Here is a 24317-nt window from a genome sequence, read left to right as displayed (position 1 = left end):
CGGATTTTCAGGGTTCTACTGTAGTCATCTTTGCGTGTTAAAATACATATCAATAATTATTTGTTGATTGTGCCTTCTGCTTTAACATAATAGGTTTTACGGAAAACGCGATCCAAGATTGCAGCTGTAATTTTGAATATGTTGTCGACTTATTTGGCACACACATCACATACGTAATATAGTAAAGAATGGTGGTACAGGGCCCCATTTGAGAAATATGTTAGGATGTGGAAATTACTGGAAATAATTAAATAATATATTACAAAAACGATTCTGTACCGCCATTAAAAAAAAAAAAAGAAAAAAATACACTTTCTTTAAATAAACTTTTTTATCCCATGCCTAGATTTTGTGTCGCATCGGAACTACTGAAATCGGTTATCTATATAACAAGAAATCTAACTTAACTGACTGATTTGGCAACATTTAGCGCGCCTATGAGTTTATTATTATCACAATATTATGCCTTCGTTCTTGTTAGTGCCACGTACTGCCCACGCACTGTTGCCAAAGGTTCGCAGAACTTCCCTATCTCTCGAGTTATTATTGATGACTCGCTGATGTAGCCTCTAAATGGTGTAACTATCATTAGATGTCTTTATGCACTTAGTTGTCCTCCGTCGATACACATGTATTCCGTTTTGTCGATGTTTACATCTAAGCCTTACTTTTTGTGCTCTATAAGTTTCGTATCATATTATCAGTATCCTCTTTAATCCTCTGTAAATATCCAAAACCTAAGTTGCAGATATGATTATTGAGAGATATAACTAAAATTTCTAAAGCTAAGCTAAACCCAAATTTTTAAAGCTAGATATATTTTAAAGTACTAGTACACTTTAGAAGAACAAAAATAATAATTATTTTCAAGAATTTTTTTCTCAGAACCTTTATTAAAAATGAAAATAAAACTTTTTACATATTAATATCTAACTCTTAGCCCGGCCGCACATCAAAGAAACATGAAACGTAAATTACGTTTCATGGAAATAAACCACTGCTAAACAAATATATATCCGGCCATTTATGAGACTCTCCGAAAATAAAAATGTGTCATGAGCATGAATCACACTCGTTTCATTAGTAGGCGGACTTTGAGATGTTTTTAGCAGTGTTTTCTTTTCATGAAACATGTTTTTCGTTTCATGTTTCTTTGGTGTGCGGCTTGGCTTAGAGAGTACAAAAAATATATCCTTTTTCACTTATGCACGTACACTAATATTGCAGAGGGCGCAAAAGTCTAGGCCCCGAAAAATGATGGCGGACAGTTAATCTCAGGATTGGGATATCTGAAACAAAAAAATCGTACTGCATTTGAAAAAGGAAGGTTTCTTACGTGACAATTTACCACAATTTGACCAAAAAATAAAAAATACATATTTTTTAACCATGAAAAACTGAAGAAAAACGGGCGATTTTTTCACAAAAATTTTTCAAATATCCTTAAAATATTTTTTTTGCGGAATTTTCCACTAACGGTGGTAAATTGTTACGTAAGAAACCTTCCTTTTTCAAATGCCGTATGATTTTTTTGGTTCAGAGATCCCAAATCCTGAGATTAACTGTCCGCCATTGGAACTACTTTTTTTCGAGGCCTCGATTTTGGCGCCCTCTACAATATTAGTGTACGTGCATAAATGAAAAAAGATACATTTTTTGTATTCTCTAAGAGTTAGGTATTAATATGTAAGATGTTTTATGTTCATTTTTAATAAACGTTCTAAGAAAAAAAAATCTTAAAAATGCTTATTTTTGGTCTTCTAAAGCGTACTAGTACCTTAAAGAGCGTCACTAACAAAACAAGCAACATCCTTTAGTCCTTTTTTGATCTTGAAACCTTTTGAAAGCGCCTCTTTTGATGTTATTCTGGTGGTGGATAGCCTTTAAGGGTGAATTTTTGTTAAGGAATGCTATCATATGCATTTCCGAAATTCACATATACAAGGTGAGTTTCTTTGGCTTCTTCCCAACCTTTTATCTATTATTTGGGATATTGAGAATAAATGATCTATTGTGGATCGTTCCGCTCTAAATCTGTTTTTTCCCTCTGCTTCCTTCCTAAGAAACTTCGCATTCACACGCTTATTTAGAAATTTTCCATATACTCTTGAAACTATTGCGAGGGCTGCGATTTCTCTATAATTATCAAAGTTCTATTTACTTCTCTTCTTATGAATTAGCATTAGCATAATGAAGATAGTAAAATCAAAATTATTTTTCTTTTATTTAGATATTAAAGGTTAAGTATAATTGGATCGGGAAAGTAAACCATATGTTTTAATATTAACATTTATTAATAACATAAATATTACACATACGAAAGGTTTTATACATTCAAACAGGAAAAAAATAAAATCACGTTCTTAATAATAAAATGAGATGCAACTTATATTAACATAAACCAAAATAATAATTCACCCATTCCAACTAACTCTTAGAACACCTCAGATAATTTGAACAAGTGTACTATTTATTCCATACAGAAATCATAGTAAACCATTTTAATATTAACAATCAAAACGAAGTGAAAAATATGTTACTGATATACCTAAAAAACAGAAAACAAAATGTATATGAATAACATCCACAATTTCACTTCAAATTAATAAGTTATCCTTTAGTGTACAAACACACGGGCCACTTTGAGCGCCACAGAGTAGCTTCCAGATGATTACAAAAGTGCAATTCCAGACGAGCGACAGTGGCCCGCCACGTTTGCTATCAGTCGCCGGTCCCCGCTACTAGTGGCATCCACAAGTCGCAGGAACCTTTTCAGACGGGCCACTTTTCTAGCTGGCACAGTTCTTTACGAGAGTTCACACGATGAGCAAGTAAAACGTCTTTCCGATTTCGAAAGGTTTTTGATCGAAATTCCAAATATACCGGCTATATGACATACAATAACCCCGGACTACAGCTCGTATTTATATCGATTCTTTCAAATGTTCTTTAGATAACTATAAAACTCGTCGAAGTACCTTTGGACATTCTACAGTAATTGAAGTACTTTTCAGCGTCTGCCTTTAATTCATTATTAATGTACAGTATTGTCTGGTTAATAATATGTCCGATGTAATCGGAAGCATCCATAGTGATCATTGATTACGTTTACTTCGACGCCGTAATACAAGCACTAAAGTAAAAGCCAGAGTTAGAATGCAATGTTAGTCTTACGGCGCGCATGGATGCCGCTCATGTCGGCACAGTGGTACAGAACCGTAGGCGATTGTTGTGTGCGCGTATATTCCAGTGCTATAATTCTTAAATCCGGTCCTAATGCACCGCTCGGGGTAAATCGGCAACGTGGTCGGCCGTTCTCCGGTAAGAAATACATTACCATGCTACCCGCACTGCATACTAACTGTGGCTTTTAGTATAGAAGAAGACTTTCCTCGTCTGAATCCATCGTTGAACTGACTGATTTTTCTCACTGATTACATTAAACGCAAAACCCTTCCACACGAACACTTCGCTACAAAATCACCTGCCTAAGCCACTTTGTGGCGCTGCAGAGTGGCTCGTGTGTTCTTACACTTATATTTAAAAATATAAAAAAACTCTCCTGGTATTGGACGCAGTTCTAAGTAGTTAGTGTAGAGGTATGAAAAATGCTACTTATCGAAAAAATATCTGTAAGATATTTATTGCTAAAGCTTCTACACTATCACCTTCACGAGGAACAATGTATCTATGCAACATTCTATACATCATCAAGCAGCAGAAATGAAAGGTCTTCTTCCTTTTGTGCATCTTTCCATGCAGGAAATAAGAATTTTAATTTTTTGGTTTTTTAGGGATATGTGTTAAAATAGATAGTTTTTAATAATATCTTTTCGTGATTTATTTTTTATTGTCATTTTTATACTAAAGGGTTTAATAAATAAATATGTGGGTTTAATTCGAGAGATTCTTTGGGGTTATTTTACTTTTAATACTGAATATAGAAAATATACTACTTTATCCTTTAACATGTCTGATAAAGAAGATCAATGATAATATAATTCTGTGATTGATAAAAGACAAACTCTTTCACTACTTTATTTTCTGAACAATAAAACATAATTTATAAAGAGGTTCTGAAACCATTTGTTAAACCAATTTGACAGGTGTCTTACTTGGCCTCGATCTTGTAGACAAAAAAGCCCTGTTTTGAGTTAAAAATTCTAGGGGCGGTAATTTCACCCCCGGGTTGATATCAAATTCTGGTTTTTGTTTTGGTGTTTATGTATAATTGTAGATGATGTCTCTCTGAACTTCTATTTATTAATTAATGTTGATATGTTCTTGTTGCTGATTTCTTTTAGTATTGGCGAAGAGATTCCTATACATTTTTCTTTATTACGTAAGATGGGGATGCTTATTTGATTTTTCTCTTTGTGATGATTGAGACTGGCACTGGCTCAGGTATGAAAACAAGCCAGTGCTCTAGCCTAGCTCTATCTAGATACAAGTTAAAAGAAAATTTGTCTTTCACCAACGATGATATCTTCAATATAAGATATCAGATAATATTCGATAATTTTTCAGAAATATACATTTGTTATTTTTTCTGATTAACATTTTTGTGTAATAATTGTGTAAAGGTTTAAAAGAATATAATTACTACCTACAATTTTTAGCGTTAATTCTTTTGCAATACCCTCTTTCAACAAACTTCGTTATCCTCTATTTTTATGCATTTTACAAATATTCACTCCCCAAACGTAATGCTACGTAAACAAAAACTATCAAAAAACAAAGAGGTTATTCCACTCATAAACTTTATTCTCTTATGTTGTTGCAAAATGTTTATGCTGTTTACAAGTTTTTTAACCGTCTACGTGTTTGACCAATATATATTTTATGGTAAAAACACAAAATTGTTTATAAATTCAGCTTTCATTATTAAACTAATGAAATATATATGTCTCAGTAGTGAAATAACCTTAGTTCCATAACGTGACCTGACTATTTTTGTCTCTACGTTTAAAATTCTTGCTAGGTGTTTGGCAATACAAAAACACAAACATTGTCTAGCAACTACGTACATCCATTTTACTTCAATGGACTTGTTACGATAAATTATAAAAATGTTACTACAAAAGCTTTATATCCGACACACATATACATTTAATATCAACTGTACACTGAACTTCTTACTAAAATAAGTATTTTAACATTTATTTATATATTTATATATAACATACTTTTTAATGGCTTTGTATATTATTTTACAAAAAGATAAAAACGTAAATTATAGCAGAGGCAAAGTATGAAATGGTAACAAATCAATAAAGTTTGTTTATTTTACCTGACAGGTCACCACTTAGAAAATCTGATGGTACCTGATGGACAAAAGGTAGAAGTTTTCGGTAGATATTTGAGGAAGTATTTCACCTGTTACCACCTGCAAACGGAATTAATGACGACTAAATATATGCATTTCTTGACGAAAATGAGCAACAAATAAAGCCCATTAAAAACTTTACAATACAAGAAACTTACGACGTTATAAAATATCACTTAGACCCCAAGAAGGCTCCTGAATATGGCCTGATTACCGGCCAGATATTAAAAGAACTTCCGAGAAAAGCGGTCGTTATGCTGACGCAACTCTTCAACGCAGTTCTAAGACTCAAATACTTAACTGCACAAAGGAAGGAAGCAGAAATCATATTAATTCGTAAACAGAGAAAACAGCCAAATGAACCTAGCCCTATTGACCAATCAGTCTTGTCAAAAATAATGGAAAAGTTACTGATCAAGAGACTGATGGAAAGTGTCGCAGCAAAAAACTTAATCTCAGACTATCAATTTGGGTCTCATCAGAAACACTCGACAGTAGAACGAGTGCATCGTGTTGTTAACACAATTATCAAAGCATTCGAGATGAATGTGTACTCCCAGTTCTATGGAACAGAAAATTTGACCCTTACCAGAAAAGTAATCAATAAAATACAAGTGACTGTAGCGGTTACGCTCTTAATTAAATTAATTCCATTAAAATTCCATTAATAATACCCCTCAAGAAATGCCTTGTGATACGCCCGCGATCGATTTTAAAACGACATTTCTCTGCTCACGCGCGAAAACCTCAAGCCGAATTGATTTCTCGATTCGAACGGTAGTTGGGTCAAACTCTTTAACTAAGGTGGACACGCCGCTATTGAGAATTTTTCTCATTGTTAAGTGACGGAATTTAAAGCAAAATTTTCAATGGTAATGGAGTATATATAATTAAAAGGAAAGCCAACATCAGTCGATACCATTTGAAAAATCTACCAAACCAAAATTAAATATCTCTGGACTTCTCCACATAACAGAAGTATATTAGCGGGACGTGTCTGCTTGTTTCAGTAAGTAATAAATTTATATATCTCTCATTTCTTCGTCATAAAATCCAATACATCATTGTACATATTCCGTCCGTTATTTGTAGTTGTTAATTTTGATTAAGAAATAATTTAAATTTCAAAGTATAGCTCATATCCTTTAAATATTTGCAAAGAACATAAGGTCAAGTTTTTTCCTATTGTCAAACTTAAATTCCAATGTATTTCATGTCCTATCATTAGGCTTTTTCTTTCATTTTTTTTTATTAAGGTAATATATAAAAAGGTTTTAACGAATATCATATAGCCTTCTGTCATGCGCATGACCATGTCATGCCTGCATTGAAATTAGCTCCAGAAATTTTGACATGACATATCTATACCTAACCTAATGTTTTGTTTGGGCCTGTTCAATCTGTACTGCTACATTTATTGAAATACATAATGACTGAAATTTGATAAAATTTACATTTTAGATTCAGTCACTTGAAAACTTTACCTCACTCGTTTATCTAATTATACCAGTTAGATTGCTAGCCACTCTGTTATGGTTTATCCATAGAGTTGGCTGTTTTTGTTGGATAATACACCATACCTGATTTTACTACAACCAGCATTTTTACCCAGGACGTTATCACCACAGCAGCCAAGTAGTTTTGCCGTGCCAAGAGGACATTCCTATAGACTTCGAATTCTCATTCTACTCGTGTATGTTCTACTCGTGTATCTCACTATAGTTGAGCTCATTAAGGTAATATTACTAACTTTTTAGTTGTAAGGACTTTGTGCTATTCTAACGGACTTTGATTTGATTGTGATATTAATACCTTTGCTTGGCACAGTGTGTAGTGGTTATTTGCTTGCTAGCGGCTCTTAGGTCCTGTTTGACCTTTACACCACCCACTACCACTGTTATTCTGTTTTTGAGTTATATGTTAAATTGTTAATATATATAACATATTTATTATTAATATATTTGTAAGAAGTAAGGTTGATGTTTTATTTCAGTCTGTATCACCAGTATATAATATAGCAAGAAAAGGTAAGTATTGAGTATATTTGTATTTCAGGTGATTGTATGCAGTGTCAATTATTTCCTGTCATTCGTTACTTCAAAAATCTCAACCATTGTTGAGTTGGCGCCCTTTTCTTCTCTCTTTATCATCCTTTTTATATCGATCTATCTCCAGTGGTCTTATCTAGTCGTATTAAGTTTTGTATTAACAGGTCTCATTTTCTTCCTTGTTTCCATCAGTTCATTATCCCGTCTATCTGTTTTATATCTCTAAAGGCAATATTCAATGTACTGAAGCTAGCCCGAATACTCACTTGAGATTTAGTGTCTCTCTGCCCATTTGATTTGTTCGTCTGAGCTAAGCCCCTCTTCATTAGAGTCTTAAATCTCTTCTCTTCTATTTTTCCCTACTTACATCAGTTCTTCCTCTTCAAAAATCTCAATACCCAGAGTATAGAGGTTTCATGATACAGACAGCAATGGAGAGGCCAATGTTGAATATATCCTTTAGAGAAAGCATTTCAAATAAAATGAGAAAACTGGCGTTACGGCCAAAGTTAAAAGAATTACAACGCTGAAATGGAATGTTGCCGGATAGAAAGATGGAAGATCTACCAAGAACATTTTAGACACGAGTAGACATAGACACGGTGCTTATCGTAATCGAGGACCTCCTCCAACAGGGTGGTCGAACGACATCAAGTCGTTTTGATGACTCAAGTTTTGACTTATGATTGTCTTGTTCAATTAGACCAACTGTGAATATATAGGTCTATGTACTGTCAATCACGAGCCTGTCTTGACTCTACAGTGGATTTCTCAAGAACTAACCAATACAAGAAACCTGTGAATCCTCCAAAGATCAGAAGTAAAAGTGGATATCCTGCAAAGAACACTCAAAACGATAACAAGCCTGAGGTAAATAAAGAATATATCACAATTATTTTATTTTTTATAATTATTTCATATATTTCATTATTTGTAATAAAAGTTCTTAGTTTCATTTCTTGAATATCTTTACTAATCTTCACTTCATAGTTTGCTCTGCTCAACAAACTAGCCTCATTAAGAAATCACAATGGCAGGGAAAGAATAACGTGAATAACTGACTTAGTTCACTGCATGAAAACTCCCGAAATAACTACCCATAATCGTGAAATATTTTAGTAATTCTTGATTAATCTTTAAAGTTAAAAAGAAACTAAAAACTGCACAGACAATATTCCAGTTATTATATGGCACGCTGAAAGGACTCAAACGAAAAAAAAAAAAAATCACTTATCATAACTAGCACTAACCCCATTATTTTCTGTCCTATTGGTAATAGCGATAATAAACAATAATAAAAACATGAAAATTATACTTATTAGCCTTCCAACGTGCAACGCATTTCAAAGCAGGATTTGCTCTTGATCCCTAGAAAATTATTCACCTTATACGGCCTCCACGATCGCCGGACCTCACGTCTCCAGATTTCTTTGTATGGACATACTTGAAAAGCCGAGTCTGCGTTGATTCCCCTGCTTCCATTGCTTAACTAAAAGAATGGATTTGCGATAGCAAAAACAACATTCCAATTGCGTTTTATCAACGTGATGTGTTCGCACACTTACGCGGATGTTTGTAAGAATGCTATGAATAAACGGTCGCCATATAGACACCATTATTTTTAAAAAGTAAATTCGCATTTATAGGCTTTTATGTTTTGGTAATGAATCGTTTCGATTTTCGAAATAACTTTTCGAAAAGAGAAATTTACTCTGGATCTCTCCCTTAACCCATTCGCTGCCTATAGAAGAGGATACAACTAGGCTAGGAGCCATTTTATTGAACGGCACCTAATTGAAGTAACAATAGAACTCGCTGGCGCTTGAACGGCACCTGACTGAAGTAACCATATCACTCGCTAACGCGGGAAGCGAATGGGTTAAATCAAAAATAAAAAAAAATAGTGCACATCAACGTTACAGCACGGTTTGGAACTTCACTAAACTTACTGCCGGTATCCACCAAACGTTACGTAATTTTTCAGTAGTTCAAACGTTACGTAATTTTTGGCGGAACTAACAACATATCGTGTGACAATTTTTATGATAAGAATTTTGGTAATCACCTGACTAAGACAGAAAACAATAGGACTACGAATAAACAACTGAGTCCTTAAGAACTGATACATACAAAACCAATATGTATTAATAATTGTTAAAGTTATTACGTCTCTTTTAATAGTGTTATAAACTATCAAATGTAATCGATACTGTGAATTTTTGAAGGGGCTGGAGTAAAATTCACAAGTTCCAAAAATATCAAAACAGATCATCACTAGCAAAAATTTCGTTTTTAGGTATATAATATGTACTTCAGTTTATTATATATATGAATGCAATTATTTTTAAAATAAACATATTCAGAATCAAGATAATCAAAAAGTTTTAATTAAAATCTTACTTTTTCAACTAAGGCTAGATGTCTATCAAAAAAAACAAATGCATCAGGTTAGAACAGATGTAATAGGTGATATTGTATTGGCATTGAGGTTTGATTATCAAATGTTTTATGTAATAATTGGTAAAAAATCAAATCTTGGCAACGCTGTTGACATTTACAACCGGATGAGCTTCAACAGATAACTATAAAGCAGAATTAAGACTATCAGAGCAACAGTGGCCTAAACACAAAAACGAAGTTTCGAGATAAATTCAACCTTTGCATTCGTATTTTCATTATGTTTATGGGATGGCGCTACAAATTATGTAGCGCCATCTAGCCAAATATAGAGGTAGGTTGTGTAGGCCCCTGCTAATCCGAAGATTTAATGTTGCTGCTTTTATTGATATATTAATCTAAAAATCATCAATTTGTGGCTTAGGCCACCGTTGCTGAGGGCCTCAATTGTTTTATATGGTTTCTCGTTAATGTTTAATATCGAATTACTGAAGACAACTACTTTTTGGTTGAAAGACTGATAAATTTTGTACACGCTTGAATGAATGTAAAATGTTACACTCTGACATACTATTTTTTCACTTCATTGAATTACTTTTTGGAACCAGAAATTTAGTACAACAGTCCCTTCAATTGCTAACTCCTAAGTCAATTTTACACGATCGTCAATTATTTTGTACAAGAAACCATAATATTTGAGGTGTAATAATACTTGTTTGTTTGAATATTCCTAAGTACAATAATGACTGTAACCGTTTATAGGTAAAATCATCGAAACCTGGTTTTCTCCACTAAGGTAGTCGTCGACTCTTTGGAAAAATAAAATGTCCGCCGACTCTTTCTTAGTAAGTTGGAGCTTGGAAATCTGTTTGACCTACAAAAATCGTGTTTAAATCATTATTAGTATCGCAAATATACGTTATAATTAGATGCAAAAAATCGTCACGTTTAATAAACTCAATACCATTGTTTATATAGTAATAGTTGCCATAGTTGGTCAACCTAACGAGTAAATTTGTTTGATTCTAATTGAGACAGTAACCAGATGTCGCCACCATTTCTGTAAGGGTTGCAATATCAGGCGTAACTACAATAAATCCAAAATGCATAGACACCAAGTTGGATACGACCCTATTCATGACACACCAACTCGCATACATATTAAGAAAAATAAATATATGGAAGAATATATAATTTAGAAATTGAATTAATGATGTCATGCTATTATGTGTTTAATTTATAGTAGCATGACATTATTAATTCAATTTCTAAATATATTCTTACATACATTTTTTTCTTAATATGTATGCGAGTTGGTGTGTTATGAATAGGGTCGTATCCAACTTGGTGTCTATGCATTTTGGATTTATCGTAGTTACGTCTAACATTGCAACCCTGACAGAAATGGTGGTGACATCTGATGACTGTCTTAATTAGAATCAAACAAATTTACTCGTTATGTTGACTAACTATTATTGTCCTTTTCATGAGCATTTTTCAGTGCGTAACAAATGATAGGAAAAAGGGTAAGTCCGTGATAATACACATTTATGACATTTATTCTAACATGACATTTTAGTTAAATCTGACAGTTGTCACATTTTATTTTCAATTGGGAATAAAAACAAATCAAAAGTGTTTCTTGCATTTATAAAATGCTATTTTCTTTGATTTGTATAGTCTTATGAATTATACACATTATATTTGTAATATTATTATCTAGTTAAAAAAAATTATTTTTTTTATTATGGCGCCATCTATCGACAACTAGAATAATCACCGAACTAGAATAATTACCAAAGTAATCACCGACGTGCCTTTTTTTCTGTCATATACAATTTAATGCGTTAGAAAGAAATCGAAAAAGTGTGACGCACTGAAAGATGATCATGAGAAAAAGAGTACTATATAAACAATGCTAATACTCTCAGAAGATGAAAAAATAAACACTAAAGAGGTAGACAATATTGACGAAAATGGCAATATTGAACAAGTATGGATGCCATTCAAAGTATGTACGACCAGTACGCCAGAAATATAAATACAAAAGATGAATACACAAAGAATGCTTAGATGAGGAATGTAAACTAGAAATAGATGAGCAGAATGAATTAAGATTCAAAATGATGCATGAAAAAATACCAGAGATAGAAACGGAATTTAGTAAGTGACGAGGAAATACTGAACAGATGGAAAGAACAATTCGAAGAGCTTCTAAATGAAATACTAAAAACAGAATACGAAGAAGAAGAACTGAATGAAAATGCCGATCAAAAACGAACAGAAGAAATATTACCCAAAGAAAAGGAAATAAAAGAAATAATAGAGAAGCTAAAGAACAATAAGAGCCCAGGAGAGTACGAAAGGTGAACAGCTGAAATGTTTAAACATGGATGACCAATACTAATTATTAATCATTAAGAAAAGTTACTGAAAGAAATATGTAAACAGAAGCACATACCAAAAGAATGGACTGAAGCCACACTGTGTCCAATTGACAAAAAAGGCGACAAAAGTGTATGCCATAACTACAGGAGAATAGCACTATTAAATTTAAATGAGGCATAATATACTCACAGTCAAAAATATTGCATATTTTGGAATTAATGTGTGAAATAAAATTTTTTGTGCTGCACCCAGTGTCATAGGAATATAATTTGGATAACTGGATTTAAATACGATATAATGATATGGGCTATAATATGGTGGCCAATATAATTTTTAAATTGAATCTCATCAAGGTAAGTATTCACTATTCTACCGAGATGAAGACCTGCGTCATGGTGCATTAACACGAATTTGTTATCCAATATGGCTGGCAAATGGCAAAACATGATCTTCTAAAATGTTTTTAATGTACATATCAGCTGCCATTTAACCAATCACCTCAAGTTCGGAATCTCCTTTCCAAGAAATACCACTTCCACAGCGCTATGCCGCCACCACCAAAATTAGCAATCTGTATGAGGTTACTGAGCGTTAGTATTGGTGCTGGCGGCATAGTGCTAAGGAGCGGTATTGCTTTGAAAGGACATACCGAACACGTGGATATGATTATAGACAAGGCGAAAACGGCGAGTTCGTTGGAAGAAATATTTCCATGAGATTTTTTTGCATATTCACATTCGTGAGACACCCCAGAATAAGGTTCAAGAAGTCGCCCACGCCAAAAAGTGGTCCAATTTTTTTTAACATTTTTTTAATCAAATTGCAAAAATCAATATTTTTGGCCAGAACAATTTTTTTTTAGATTCTTTGGACCATTCTAGACAGAAAAGGTCTCTTGTAATTTTTCTCTAAAGTTGATCGTGTTCGAGTTATAAGCAATTTAAAATTGAAAAACGCGAAAATGGCCATTTTTAAGACTTAATAACTCGGTTAAAGATTATTATTATGAAAGTCAGAAAGAGACTGAATCAAATTTGAAGCTCCCCCTTCATGATTGTGAAGAAACTTGTGTCATTAAGAGGATGGGTACGTATTTTCGGCTGCAATGCTATTCAAATGGGGATTCATTTTTTTCGAATCCTGAGAAAACTAATAAGTATTTTTGAAAAATTTAAACGCAGAATGAAAGACTACGTTATTAGAGAGGGCCGAAAGTCCCAGAGAACTTCTATGTTTACTTTAATAAGTTACAATGGTGAAAAACTAAGAGAAAATTTAGTGTTATTTTTAATTTCAAATATCTAATTCAAAATAAACTTTTTATTTATTCTGAGGGACTTTCGGCCCTCGGTAATAACTTAGTCTTTCATTCTGCGTTTAGATTTTTCAAAAATATTTATTGGGTTTTTCAGGATTCGAAAAAAATGAACACAATGTCCGTGGTAATATTTTCCAAATCTATCTTTGTCATACAACGCACTCAGTCGAATAGATATTGTCAGGATAATGTCAGTCAGACACTGACAATCAGTGACAATTTTAAATATTTGACATGAATCGGGAATATTTTCAGTTGTTGATTAAATAATATTGATATATATAGTGTATTTGATAAATAATTGATTTAAGACGTGAACTTTATAAAAAGTTTATTATTTATGAAAGATAGAAGCAGAAAATACATCAAGATTCTCGATTGAGTATTAGTTTTTGTTGTAGGTACATATAAATTATTACAATCACTGAATACATAGTTAGTGAAAAAATTATCACATTTATTAATTGAATTAATAATTTGCAATTATACAAAAAATAACAGTTATCCAAGAACATTCAAAAGCTATCTCTTTAAGTTAGTTATGACATTGTCAAGTAGAATGACATTCTAATAATATTTACATATCCATACCAGTGTGAATTTTACTACACGTAATTTGCCATGTAAAGACAGAAAAGGTAGGGATAGCCGTAAAATATTTGCGAATTATGTACCCATAGCCTTAATTTATTACTAAGCTGTTATTTTTATTATTTATTAATAATGAGCGGTAAGATCGTATTGACGCGGCTGTAAATGTGAGTGCGAGTGAGACGCGCCATTGGACTGCCTGAATGGCATCTCTTTCGCACTCATCATGTACGGCCGCCTAATACGTGCATGGCGCTCATTATTTTTACTTAAAAATAACAGCTTAGTAATCAAATAATGTTAAAAATTTCTTCAGGATCTTGTAGGGGGGGGAGGCTTTAAACTTTGAGTTAGTCACTTTCTGACTTTCATAGTAATAACTTTTACCCGAGTTATTAAGCCTTGAAAATCGCCATTTTTCGTTTTTTTCAAATTTTAAAATGCGTTTACCTCGAAAACTGTCAACTTTAGAGAAAAACTATAAGAGACCTTTTTTATCCAGAATAGTCCAAAAAACCTAAAAAAAAATTCGGGCCAAAAATATTGATTTTTGCAATTTAATTAAAAAAAATTGTTAAAAAAATTTGGACCATTTTTCGCGTGGGCGACTTCTTGAATCTTATTCTGGAATATCTCACGAATGTGATTATGCAAAAAAATCTCATGGGAGTATTTTCTCCAAAGAACCCGCCGTTTTCGCCTTGTCTATTAGGCGAATGATAACTGATATGTACATTGAAAACATTTAAGAAGAGCATGTTTTGCCATTTGAAAGCCCTATTGGATATGACATATTAAGGTACTAGTACACTTTAGAAGACTAAAAATAAGCATTCTTTCAAGCTTTTTTTCTCAGAACTTTTATTAAAAATGAACATAAAACTTCTTACATATTGATATCTAACTCTTAGGCAGGCCGCACATCAAAGAAACATGAAACGTAAATTACGTTTCATGGAAATAAACCACTGCTAAACAAATATACATCCGGCCATTTATGAAACTCTCCGAAAATAAAAATGTGTCATGAGCATGAATCACACTCGTTTCATTGGTAGGCGGACTTTGAGATTTGTTTAGCAGTGTTTTAGTTTCATGAAACATGTTTTTCGTTTCATGTTTCTTTGGTGTGCGGCTTGGCTTAGAGAATACAAAAAATATATCTTTTTTCACTTATACATCTATACTAATATTGTAGAGAGCGCCAAACTCGACGCCTCGAAAAAAAGTAGTTCCGATGGCGGACAGTTAATCTCAGGATTGGGATCTCTAAAACAAAAAAATCGTACGGCATTTGAAAAAGGAAGGTTTCTTACGTGACAATTTACCGCCGTTAGTGAAAAATTCCGCAAGAAGATTTTAAGGAAATTTGAAAAAAAAAAAAATTTGAAAAATCGCCCGTTTTTCTTCAGTTTTTCATGGTTAAAAAATATTTATTTTTTATTTTTTGGTCAAATTGTGGTAAATTGTCACGTAAGAAACCTTCCTTTTTCAAATGCAGTACGATTTTTTTGTTTCAGATATCCCAATCCTGGGGATATCCCTTTTTTGTTTCAGATATCCTCTACAATATTAGTGTACGTGCATAAATGAAAAAAATATATATTTTTTGTACTCTCTAAGAGTTAGATATTAATATGTAAAAAGTTTTATCTTCATTTTTAATAAAGGTTCTGCGAAAAAAATTCTTGAAAAAAATTATTATTTCATGTCGCTAGCATAGCGAAGACTTACCTTGATGAGATTGAATTTAAAAATTATACTGGTCAGCATAAAACCCAGATCAGATTCAAATCCGATTATAGCATTTATATGATACTTTAAAACATCGCATTCGGAAAAGAAATCATATTCCTATCATACAGGGGGGCTAAGGATAACAGCACAAAAAATTTCATTCCACACGCATATGCAATATTTTTGTCCGTAAGTATATAAAATACTTGCAGTGCATGTAAGATATAAAAAATAAATATTGACATATGAGAATATCAATGTCAATGAGAGTATCAATACCAATATGTGGATGCAGAAGAGGAAGCAGCAGATCATTTTTTACTTTTGGCAGAATAAACGAAAAAAAATACGAGGCATTAGGTGAAATGGTAATGGTAAAAAATACAAGCCGTTAGTAAAAAATTACTAAGAGTGATAGTGGGAGGAAATTGAGTAGAAAGGAAGTCTACTTACTATTTTCAATTTCTCATTCAACTTAATTGTACCAATATCCCTTTATACTTACCTCTTTGGTTAGGCCCAGCCGAGAAAGGTGGTTCTTGATAGGGTGTATCCGTTTCGGGTCCTCCAGGGTAAGAGGGATACGACGCGGGCATTCCCGCTTCGTTCTCGTAATTGGTAGCAAAAGCTGCTCCAGCACCCTGACGGAAACGTTGATACGCGAAAAATGCAGAACCAGCCTAAAAAACCATCAATCAGTTATCAAATATAGGATTTCCATTATATCTTAGCACATGCATGAAATTATTCACGAATTACTTTTTATACTACGTCCCTTTTTTACGCACAGACACTAGGATCGTAAAATTAAAGCGGTTGTCTATTGGGACCGTGCAAGTTCGGAAAAGCGACACCTGGTTTCATAGCTCGGCAACATTTTTCGCACTTTTAATTATATTGGCCAATTATATTAGTCCTGGTTGCTGGAAAATTATTGTCAAGACCATAGCCCAAAAAAATTATAAGAAGAAAAAGTAAGATTTAGGTTATGTTATTAAAAGGTAAACAATTGTATGTAGTAAATAAAATTAATTATTATAATGCAGTACTGCAAGCAAAATACAATTAATTAAATACTACTTTTATATAATAAGATATCATATCAATATTGTGAGCAGCATATAATTTTTCTTGTTCAATGACAGTAGGTATGCAATATACGTCAATTTGACAATTTCAATTGACAATATGAATTATTTCAGAAAGTTGCAAGATTTTTCCGGTATTCGCGCATGATCGTTTCTCGTATCCCCTCCAAGTACTTGCACATCGCGAATAGAAAGCACAATAAGCTAAAACAAGGATAAACAATACGGCATGTCTTTGATACCTTGTTTACTATGAATTTTGACGTTTATCATTTTTAGTGACAGTGCTATTTGCTGTGTTTATTGGAATTTATAACTTATATTGTGTTTATTTTATAAAGTTATATTGTGTTAGTGTTAAATATATGATAACTTATAAAATAGTTAAATATAAATGTACAATATACATCCACCAATAAAAGCCATTTCCTTTGTTACATTGACAGTACATATCGACGTACATTTTACTTAATGTTTTGATTTAACGTGTTTACAAATGAATCATGGCGTTAGTGCAAATATATAATGGAATGTAGTTCTGAAGCTATTTCCTTGCGGCATTTTTATAATAACCTGTTTTTAATGGGAAATAAGCCACAATTTTACAAAAAAAAAATGATTTTATTAACGTTTCGAAGCCCAAATCGGGTTTCGTTGTCAAAATACAAAATACTACTAAAATAAACAAAAATGTTGTTGCTAAGTAAAAAAAATACTTCTAATAATTTATTTAATCTGACTCATTTATATTGGCAATTCAGACGTATATTATACATTTTAAAGTAGAAGACTTTAAAATGATATCGCCAATATTTATGAGTTGCGTTCCTGGGACGACTTTACTAAAAGATAGTTCATTCGATTACATGAAATCAATCCGAACTCAAGAATATCCGTCGCAAAAAAAATCATAGCATGTGATCTGTCTTTAAAAAGAAAACCAAATGCAACGATGACAGTAAAATTCTTGCGTTAGAGATTCCATAGTAAATCACGAGGGAAAAACATATATTATTAATATTATTTATAATTTAATATTAAAGTCAGAATTTGGTATTAGTTTTTTGAGAGTAAATTAAATGTAAGACCAAATACTTACGATGTCGGGATATTATCACGAAGTTTTTTCTTGTTTTTCCCTCGTGATTTACTATGGAATCTATAACGCGAGAATTTTACTGTCATCGTTGCATTTGGTTGTCTTTTTAAAGACAGATCACATACTATGATTTTTTGTGACGGATATTCTTGAGTTGGGATTGATTTCATGTTATCGAATGAACTATCTTTTAGTAAAGTCGTCCCAGGAACGCAACTCATAAATATTGGCGATATCATTTTAAAGTCTTCTACTTTAAAATGTATAATATACGTCTGAATTGCCAATATAAATGAGTCAGATTAAATAAATTATTAGAAGATTTTTTTTTTTACTTAGCAACAACATTTTTGTTTATTTTAGTAGTATTTTGTATTTTGACAACGAAACCCGATTCGGGCTTCGAAACGTTAATAAAATCATTTTTTTGGTAAAATTGTGGCTTATTTCCCATTAAAAACAGTTTATATAATGGAACAACTGACAATTTAAATGTATCATAAATATTTATTTTAATAGGTACTCTGATATATGTCTTTGAAATAACTGCCTTAAAAATACGTCTTACAACTCCTCTGACATTAATGTTTATATTTTAAAGCTATCGTTAATGAATATCTGATTAACGATGAAAACTACTGATTAAGAATACGTACTTAATCATCTTATCTATCAGCTGCATCACATACGTGTTAGAGAAAATCCAAGAGACCTAGTATTTTTCTGAGGACTTTTCTCTCAAATAATAATTAATATTCCATAGTGGAGTCACAAAGCATCCATGTCGCACACCCTTACAATAGAACTGGAAGTATTACGGTTCTGTATTCTGTATATCATGATAGATGTTTTATTTTTCGGTACATAAATCACTTCCGATATTATGGTATTAATCTACCATGCTTTCAAGATAAGCGAATTGTTGATTTCTTAAATATTATGCCTCCTGCTTAATTCTGCACCTCTTATAAGTATAAATATAAAGAAGAGGAATTTTTCAGAGTAGCTATTTAAGTTGAGTACACATGATTGGAAGGTTAACCAATATTTTAATGTTTTCTTCGTTAATTAGTTTTAACATATCTGCCGGGATGTGACCAGGGCTAAGAAGATTTCCTCTTATTTGCCAACTTTACAGCATGCGGTACTTCTACCTTTAGTATTGCTGGTCCTTCGTCTTCACTTAATGTCCGTTGTTCTTTTGCTCTGATGCCAATAGTTTATCTATGTGTGTATACCAAGATGTCAGAATTTTTTATCTATTATTATCATTTCCCCTGTTTTGAGGGAAAATAATGATGAATATTATACAGGCCAGTTATTTCATTGCTTTTTGTGAAAATATTGAATGTGTCATGTTTGTAAACTAGCTATTTCTTATAGTTTTCTTATATTTCTCTCCGTTGTCGGCACTGCTTCGTCAATTAAAGAATTTCGTTAGTCATCCATTGTTGTTTTTTTGTCTTTGATTCTTTTTAATGGGCCTTTCTATTATTTGTGAAATATTATCTTTAAATATTTTCCATCTTTCTACACCATTTTACTACACCATATTTATTTTTTTTTACTAAGCTGGTGATTTAGATCTTCGATTTGTTTTTTTTTGTGTTTTGGAACTTATTGAAACTTTTTTGAGCTTGACTCTGATGTCAGCTATTATAGGATTGTGGTCTGAACCGATATCTGCACTAGTATAATGTAGTTATTTTGTTGACATCATTTATTATTGTAAATAATCTTATTTATGGTAGAGTTAGACCAGGTTTGAAGAACTGAAACGAAACGAATGGTATGTTGTCAGGAATGACAGAAATATTTCAATGAAACTGAAACGAAAATTTCATCAAAATCGCATACGATCATGATATTTGAACGACACACGTTGAAGAAGTTAAAAAAAAAAGAACGAATACATTAAAAAAAAACAAATTAGCAAAGGACATCGCACACATGTTATGGAAATTATAATGTCACTCAAATTCAATAAAATTTATACGAATAGATTCGTTTTAAATTAACGGTCAATTCTTATCATTGCGCCAACTCTTAATTATGATTAATTACGGCGCAAATTGCAATTAAAGTTTATCGAAATCACATTTTTGGAGTTCATAAACGTGTCAGTTATAATCACTATTGCTCTGGGTGCTATTCAAAACAGCCTAAACCCCGCTGGGCCTAAGCGGATTAGTGAAACTATTATAATAAGATGCTTAATAGCCCTAGAAGATTTATGAAGTTACCGATAATCTGGGTATTTTTTAAAATATTTTTTCTCTCTCTAACTTATGTACCTACCCATTTGATTTCAGATTGATTTATATAAATTTCTGCTCTTATTATTGAAAATTAAGAGTTGGTGCAATGATAAGAATTGACCGTTAATTTGAAACGAATATATTCATATAAATTTTATTGAATTTGAGTGACATTATATTTTCCATAAGATGTGTGCGATGTCCTTTAATTCTCCTAACGCCTATCCCGCATATACGCCAGTCAATGGGAGCAAGAATGGGATATTATCTCCGAATTCTATCCTACTGCATGGATTTTAATGAAATTTTGGGCCTAGCCTCTAGTTATCTCCTAATTTAAAGTCTACCCTATGCCAATGTGTGCTCTTATTTTGGGGGTGGTTCCCATCCCTTCTTCGGGGTGGAAAATTGTTTGGTTAAAATTACCACGGAATTCGCTAGAGAACCTAATTCTAAGCAAAAACTGTTCTATATTTTTTTTTGAAAACTCAATACTTTTTGAGATATTCGTGGTTGAAAATTGGCCATTTTCATTGAAACATAATACCTTTTCGAACGGTTTTTTGCGAATACCTTAAAAACTATAGACCAGTGCAAATAGCAAAAAAACAATAAAAAATTAATAGCAGGATGAGACCAATTCCAAATGAAAGTACACATATTAGATAACATGTAGAACATTTTTCACCAAATCTGGATGAGTGGAACATGGGTTGGGGAGCGCTTTTAGGGGTGAAAACGGTTAATTACGATTTGCGGCAAAACGGCACATCCTATCGAAAAAAGTTAAATCGCAAAGTTGTAGGCTATAAGAAGATCTACAACTTTTGTAAATAAGCATTTTTCACATAACCTCAAAATATCCGAGAAAATTGGAAAATTCGATGTTTTTGATTTTATTTTTTTTTCTCACCGAAAAAAATTTTTTTTTTTACCAAATATGGTGGAAACTTACCTCTTTATGTCCCAAACACGCTGTAATTTTTTTGTTTAAAAATATTTTTTAAATCTCTTGTTTTTTATGTTTAAGGGAAAATGTAAGCATTTCTTCAATTGAAAAATTTCCCGAAATTTTTTTAGCTTTTTTAAAGAAGTTGGCATTTTTTTGTTTATTGAAACCTCTATTTTCTGATGGTGTAAAAAAATATATACATTACTGTGGAAAATTTTGTCACAAAAGGCAAAAATCGGAAATTTATTTTCAACCCCTCACCATTTTCAGATTCTCAGACGTAATTTAAGTTGCATAGCGAGTAGGTGCAGCCCAGCCCTTAGAATATAAAATAAATCTTTTATATTCTAAGGCCCAGCCAGACGCCGCACCGCGGCCATTATGTGTACCATGATGACACATATAGTGAATCAAACGTACGTGTTAAACATAATTTTGTGAAAAGAATTTAGTGACAAATTTATTTATTTTAAAGGAAATTGTAGAATCTACATAAAAAGGTAAATACTACCTGTGTCTTATTCTCAATTAATCAATGAAATAATATCATTTTCTTTCATAAATAGTATGACTAAAATAACCTGAATTTTTTTTATTTTTTTAATTAACAAATTTTTAATAGTAATTTAATACAATATATTTCAAAATAAATTAGAAATAGGTACAGTCAGTACAATATTAACAAACAATAATTTCTTTCTTTTGCACAAGCAAATTTAGTTTTACTCAAAGAGAAAATTGTAAAATCATGATTTTGTATTTGTAGATTATCACTATGGATATGGAAGAATCTGTTTGTATAATCTGCAATGAGGCAGATAATAAGCAGTTGTATAAAATAAAAGAAAATGCTTTGAAACGTTTAGTGGAGTCTGGTAAAAAAAGATTTGACGTAGACACAAAAAATTTGCAAATATGACATCAGCTTTTATTCATAAAAGTTGTCAGAAAAATTACAATGATGATGCTCTAATAACTAAATACCTTGATTCATGGCAAATAAAAGCAATGGAAGGAAAACAAGTTAATAAAGACGCTCTTACTTTTGATTATAAATCTAAATGCTTTTTGTGCTATCCGTAAGGTTCAAAAAGAAAAAGTGAGATATGTTCAAAATAAGGAGACAACAGAAAATTTATTAAAACATATTAAAGAACAAAAAAATGTGATTGACGTTGACAAAAAATGTGGGTGCCGAAAGCATGGTTTGAAATGTACCAATTTATGTTTAAATTGTACTTCTGATAAATGCTCCAATGTCGAAAAATCATTTTTTTTTATATTAATGAATATGATGACATTATGGATGAGAAACCAACGCCAAATGAAGAAAATGTAGACGAAGACCGTGATGGTCTAGAAGATTTAGAGGAAACTGCAGAATCTGTAAGCATTACCGAATGTGATGAAGAAATGCCATCAAAGAAGCAAAAACTTAATTAATTGATGAAAAATTGGCCATTAAAATTATAATAATTACTTTCTTTTGTATTAAATAAAGTTTTTCGTTAAAAAAGTTGTTGCGACTTTTAATTTGGTTCATGAGAAAAAAGTTTAAAAAAATGTAGTTTATAGGTAAGTAGGCCGACTTAAAAAAAAATAAATAAAAACACGCTTTTAAAGCACTAAAAATTTAAAAATATTTTTTAAAATTAAAGCTAGTAATATTTTATTTTTAAATTTTTAGTGCTTTAAAAGCGTGTTTTTTATTTTTTTAACTATAATTTATTCACAAAATTTAAAATCACAGACAACGGCATTAGTGTAGTAAATTTTTAACAGAGGTTCGTTGGTTCCTGCTCGCTATGCAACTTATATTGCGTCTGAGAATCTGAAAATGGTGAGAGGTTGAAAATAAATTTCCGATTTTTGCCTTTTGTGACAAAATTTTCCACAGTAACGTATATGTTTTTACACCATCAGAAAATAGAGGTTTCAATAAACAAAAAAATGCCAACTTCTTTAAAAAAGCTAAAAAAATTTCGGGAGATTTTTCAATTGAAAAAATGCTTACATTTTCCCTTAAATATAAAAAACAAGAGTTTTAAAAAATATTTTTATACAGAAATTTTGGGACAGAAAGAGGTAAGTTTCCACCTTATTTGGTAAAAAAAAATTTTCTTTTCAGTGAGAAAAAAAAATAAAATCAAAAACATCGAATTTTCCGATTTTCTCGGATATTTTGAGGTTATGTGAAAAATGTTTATTTACAAAAGTTGTAGATCCTTTTATTGCCTACAACTTTACGATTTAACTTTTTTCGATAGGATGTGCCGTTTTGCCGCAAATCGTAATTAACCGTTTTCACCCCTAAAAACGCTCCCCCAACCCATGTTCCCCTCATCCAGATTTGGTGAAAAATGTTCCACATGTTATCTAATATGTGTACTTTCATTTGGAATTGGTCTCATCCTGCTATTAATTTTTTATTTTTTTGGTCCATTTTAGAGCTGTCTGCACTGGTCTACTATGCATCTAACTAAAAAAACTATATAAAACATTATTGTAGGTTATAAAAATCAAAGAGACACTTTCCTTCATAAATCTTCTAGTTATAATACAAAACGAGATATGGTAGGTGAAAATAGTTTGTTTTTTGGTACATTTTCAAATTGGTGTATTCAACTTAAAATAACAGAGAAACGGTCGATTTTAGGTGTATAATGCAACCAATACTTTTTGTAGTGCTTGAAAAGACCTTTAAAATGAGCTACATTAAAGGTCCATTACATTAAAACTAAGCGAGATAAGCTGCAAACAAAATTGATAACCAATGTATTTTAAGAAAAAATGAGAAGTAATTTTAACCCCCATCCATCAAAAATGTAAATGCATCGTTTTCCTACTACAATACGTTTATTATAGTAAAAAAAAATAGTAAAATCCTTTATAAAAGGTATATTTAAAATCCCTAAAAAGGGCTACATCAAAATCACATAACTAGTTTTCGACTGGTTTACCAGTCATCATCAGTGCTTACGTGAAGTTTACATGCTAACCACCGAGATATAATTTACAAAAATATTAGGGTCAAAGCCCTGTACGAGTAATTCGTCAAGGAAACATCGGTTGAAAATACTGACTTAAGCGTGGATGTTTGAAATATTTGCTAATA

The 24317-nt window shown here is 31.9% G+C and overlaps 1 protein-coding gene across 1 annotated transcript in view; it reads right to left on the bottom strand.

The window, feature by feature from the left end:
• Positions 1-2275: 2275 nt before the first annotated feature.
• Positions 2276-24317, bottom strand: part of LOC114344856 (synaptogyrin) — a 108144-nt gene continuing 86102 nt past the window's right edge. The window contains exons 4-5 of the mRNA XM_050649822.1: positions 16311-16485; positions 2276-10645 (exon numbers count right to left, since the gene is read on the bottom strand). Of these exons, the coding sequence (XP_050505779.1) occupies positions 10614-10645; positions 16311-16485 (207 nt within the window). The 3' untranslated portion in view covers positions 2276-10613. The remainder of the gene's footprint in view (positions 10646-16310; positions 16486-24317) is intronic.

Source organism: Diabrotica virgifera, chromosome 1 (genome assembly GCF_917563875.1).
Source record: "Diabrotica virgifera virgifera chromosome 1, PGI_DIABVI_V3a".
NCBI lineage: Eukaryota > Metazoa > Arthropoda > Insecta > Coleoptera > Chrysomelidae > Diabrotica > Diabrotica virgifera.
Note: the sequence above shows the minus strand (reverse complement) of the source record. Positions and strands in the feature narration are given on the sequence as shown.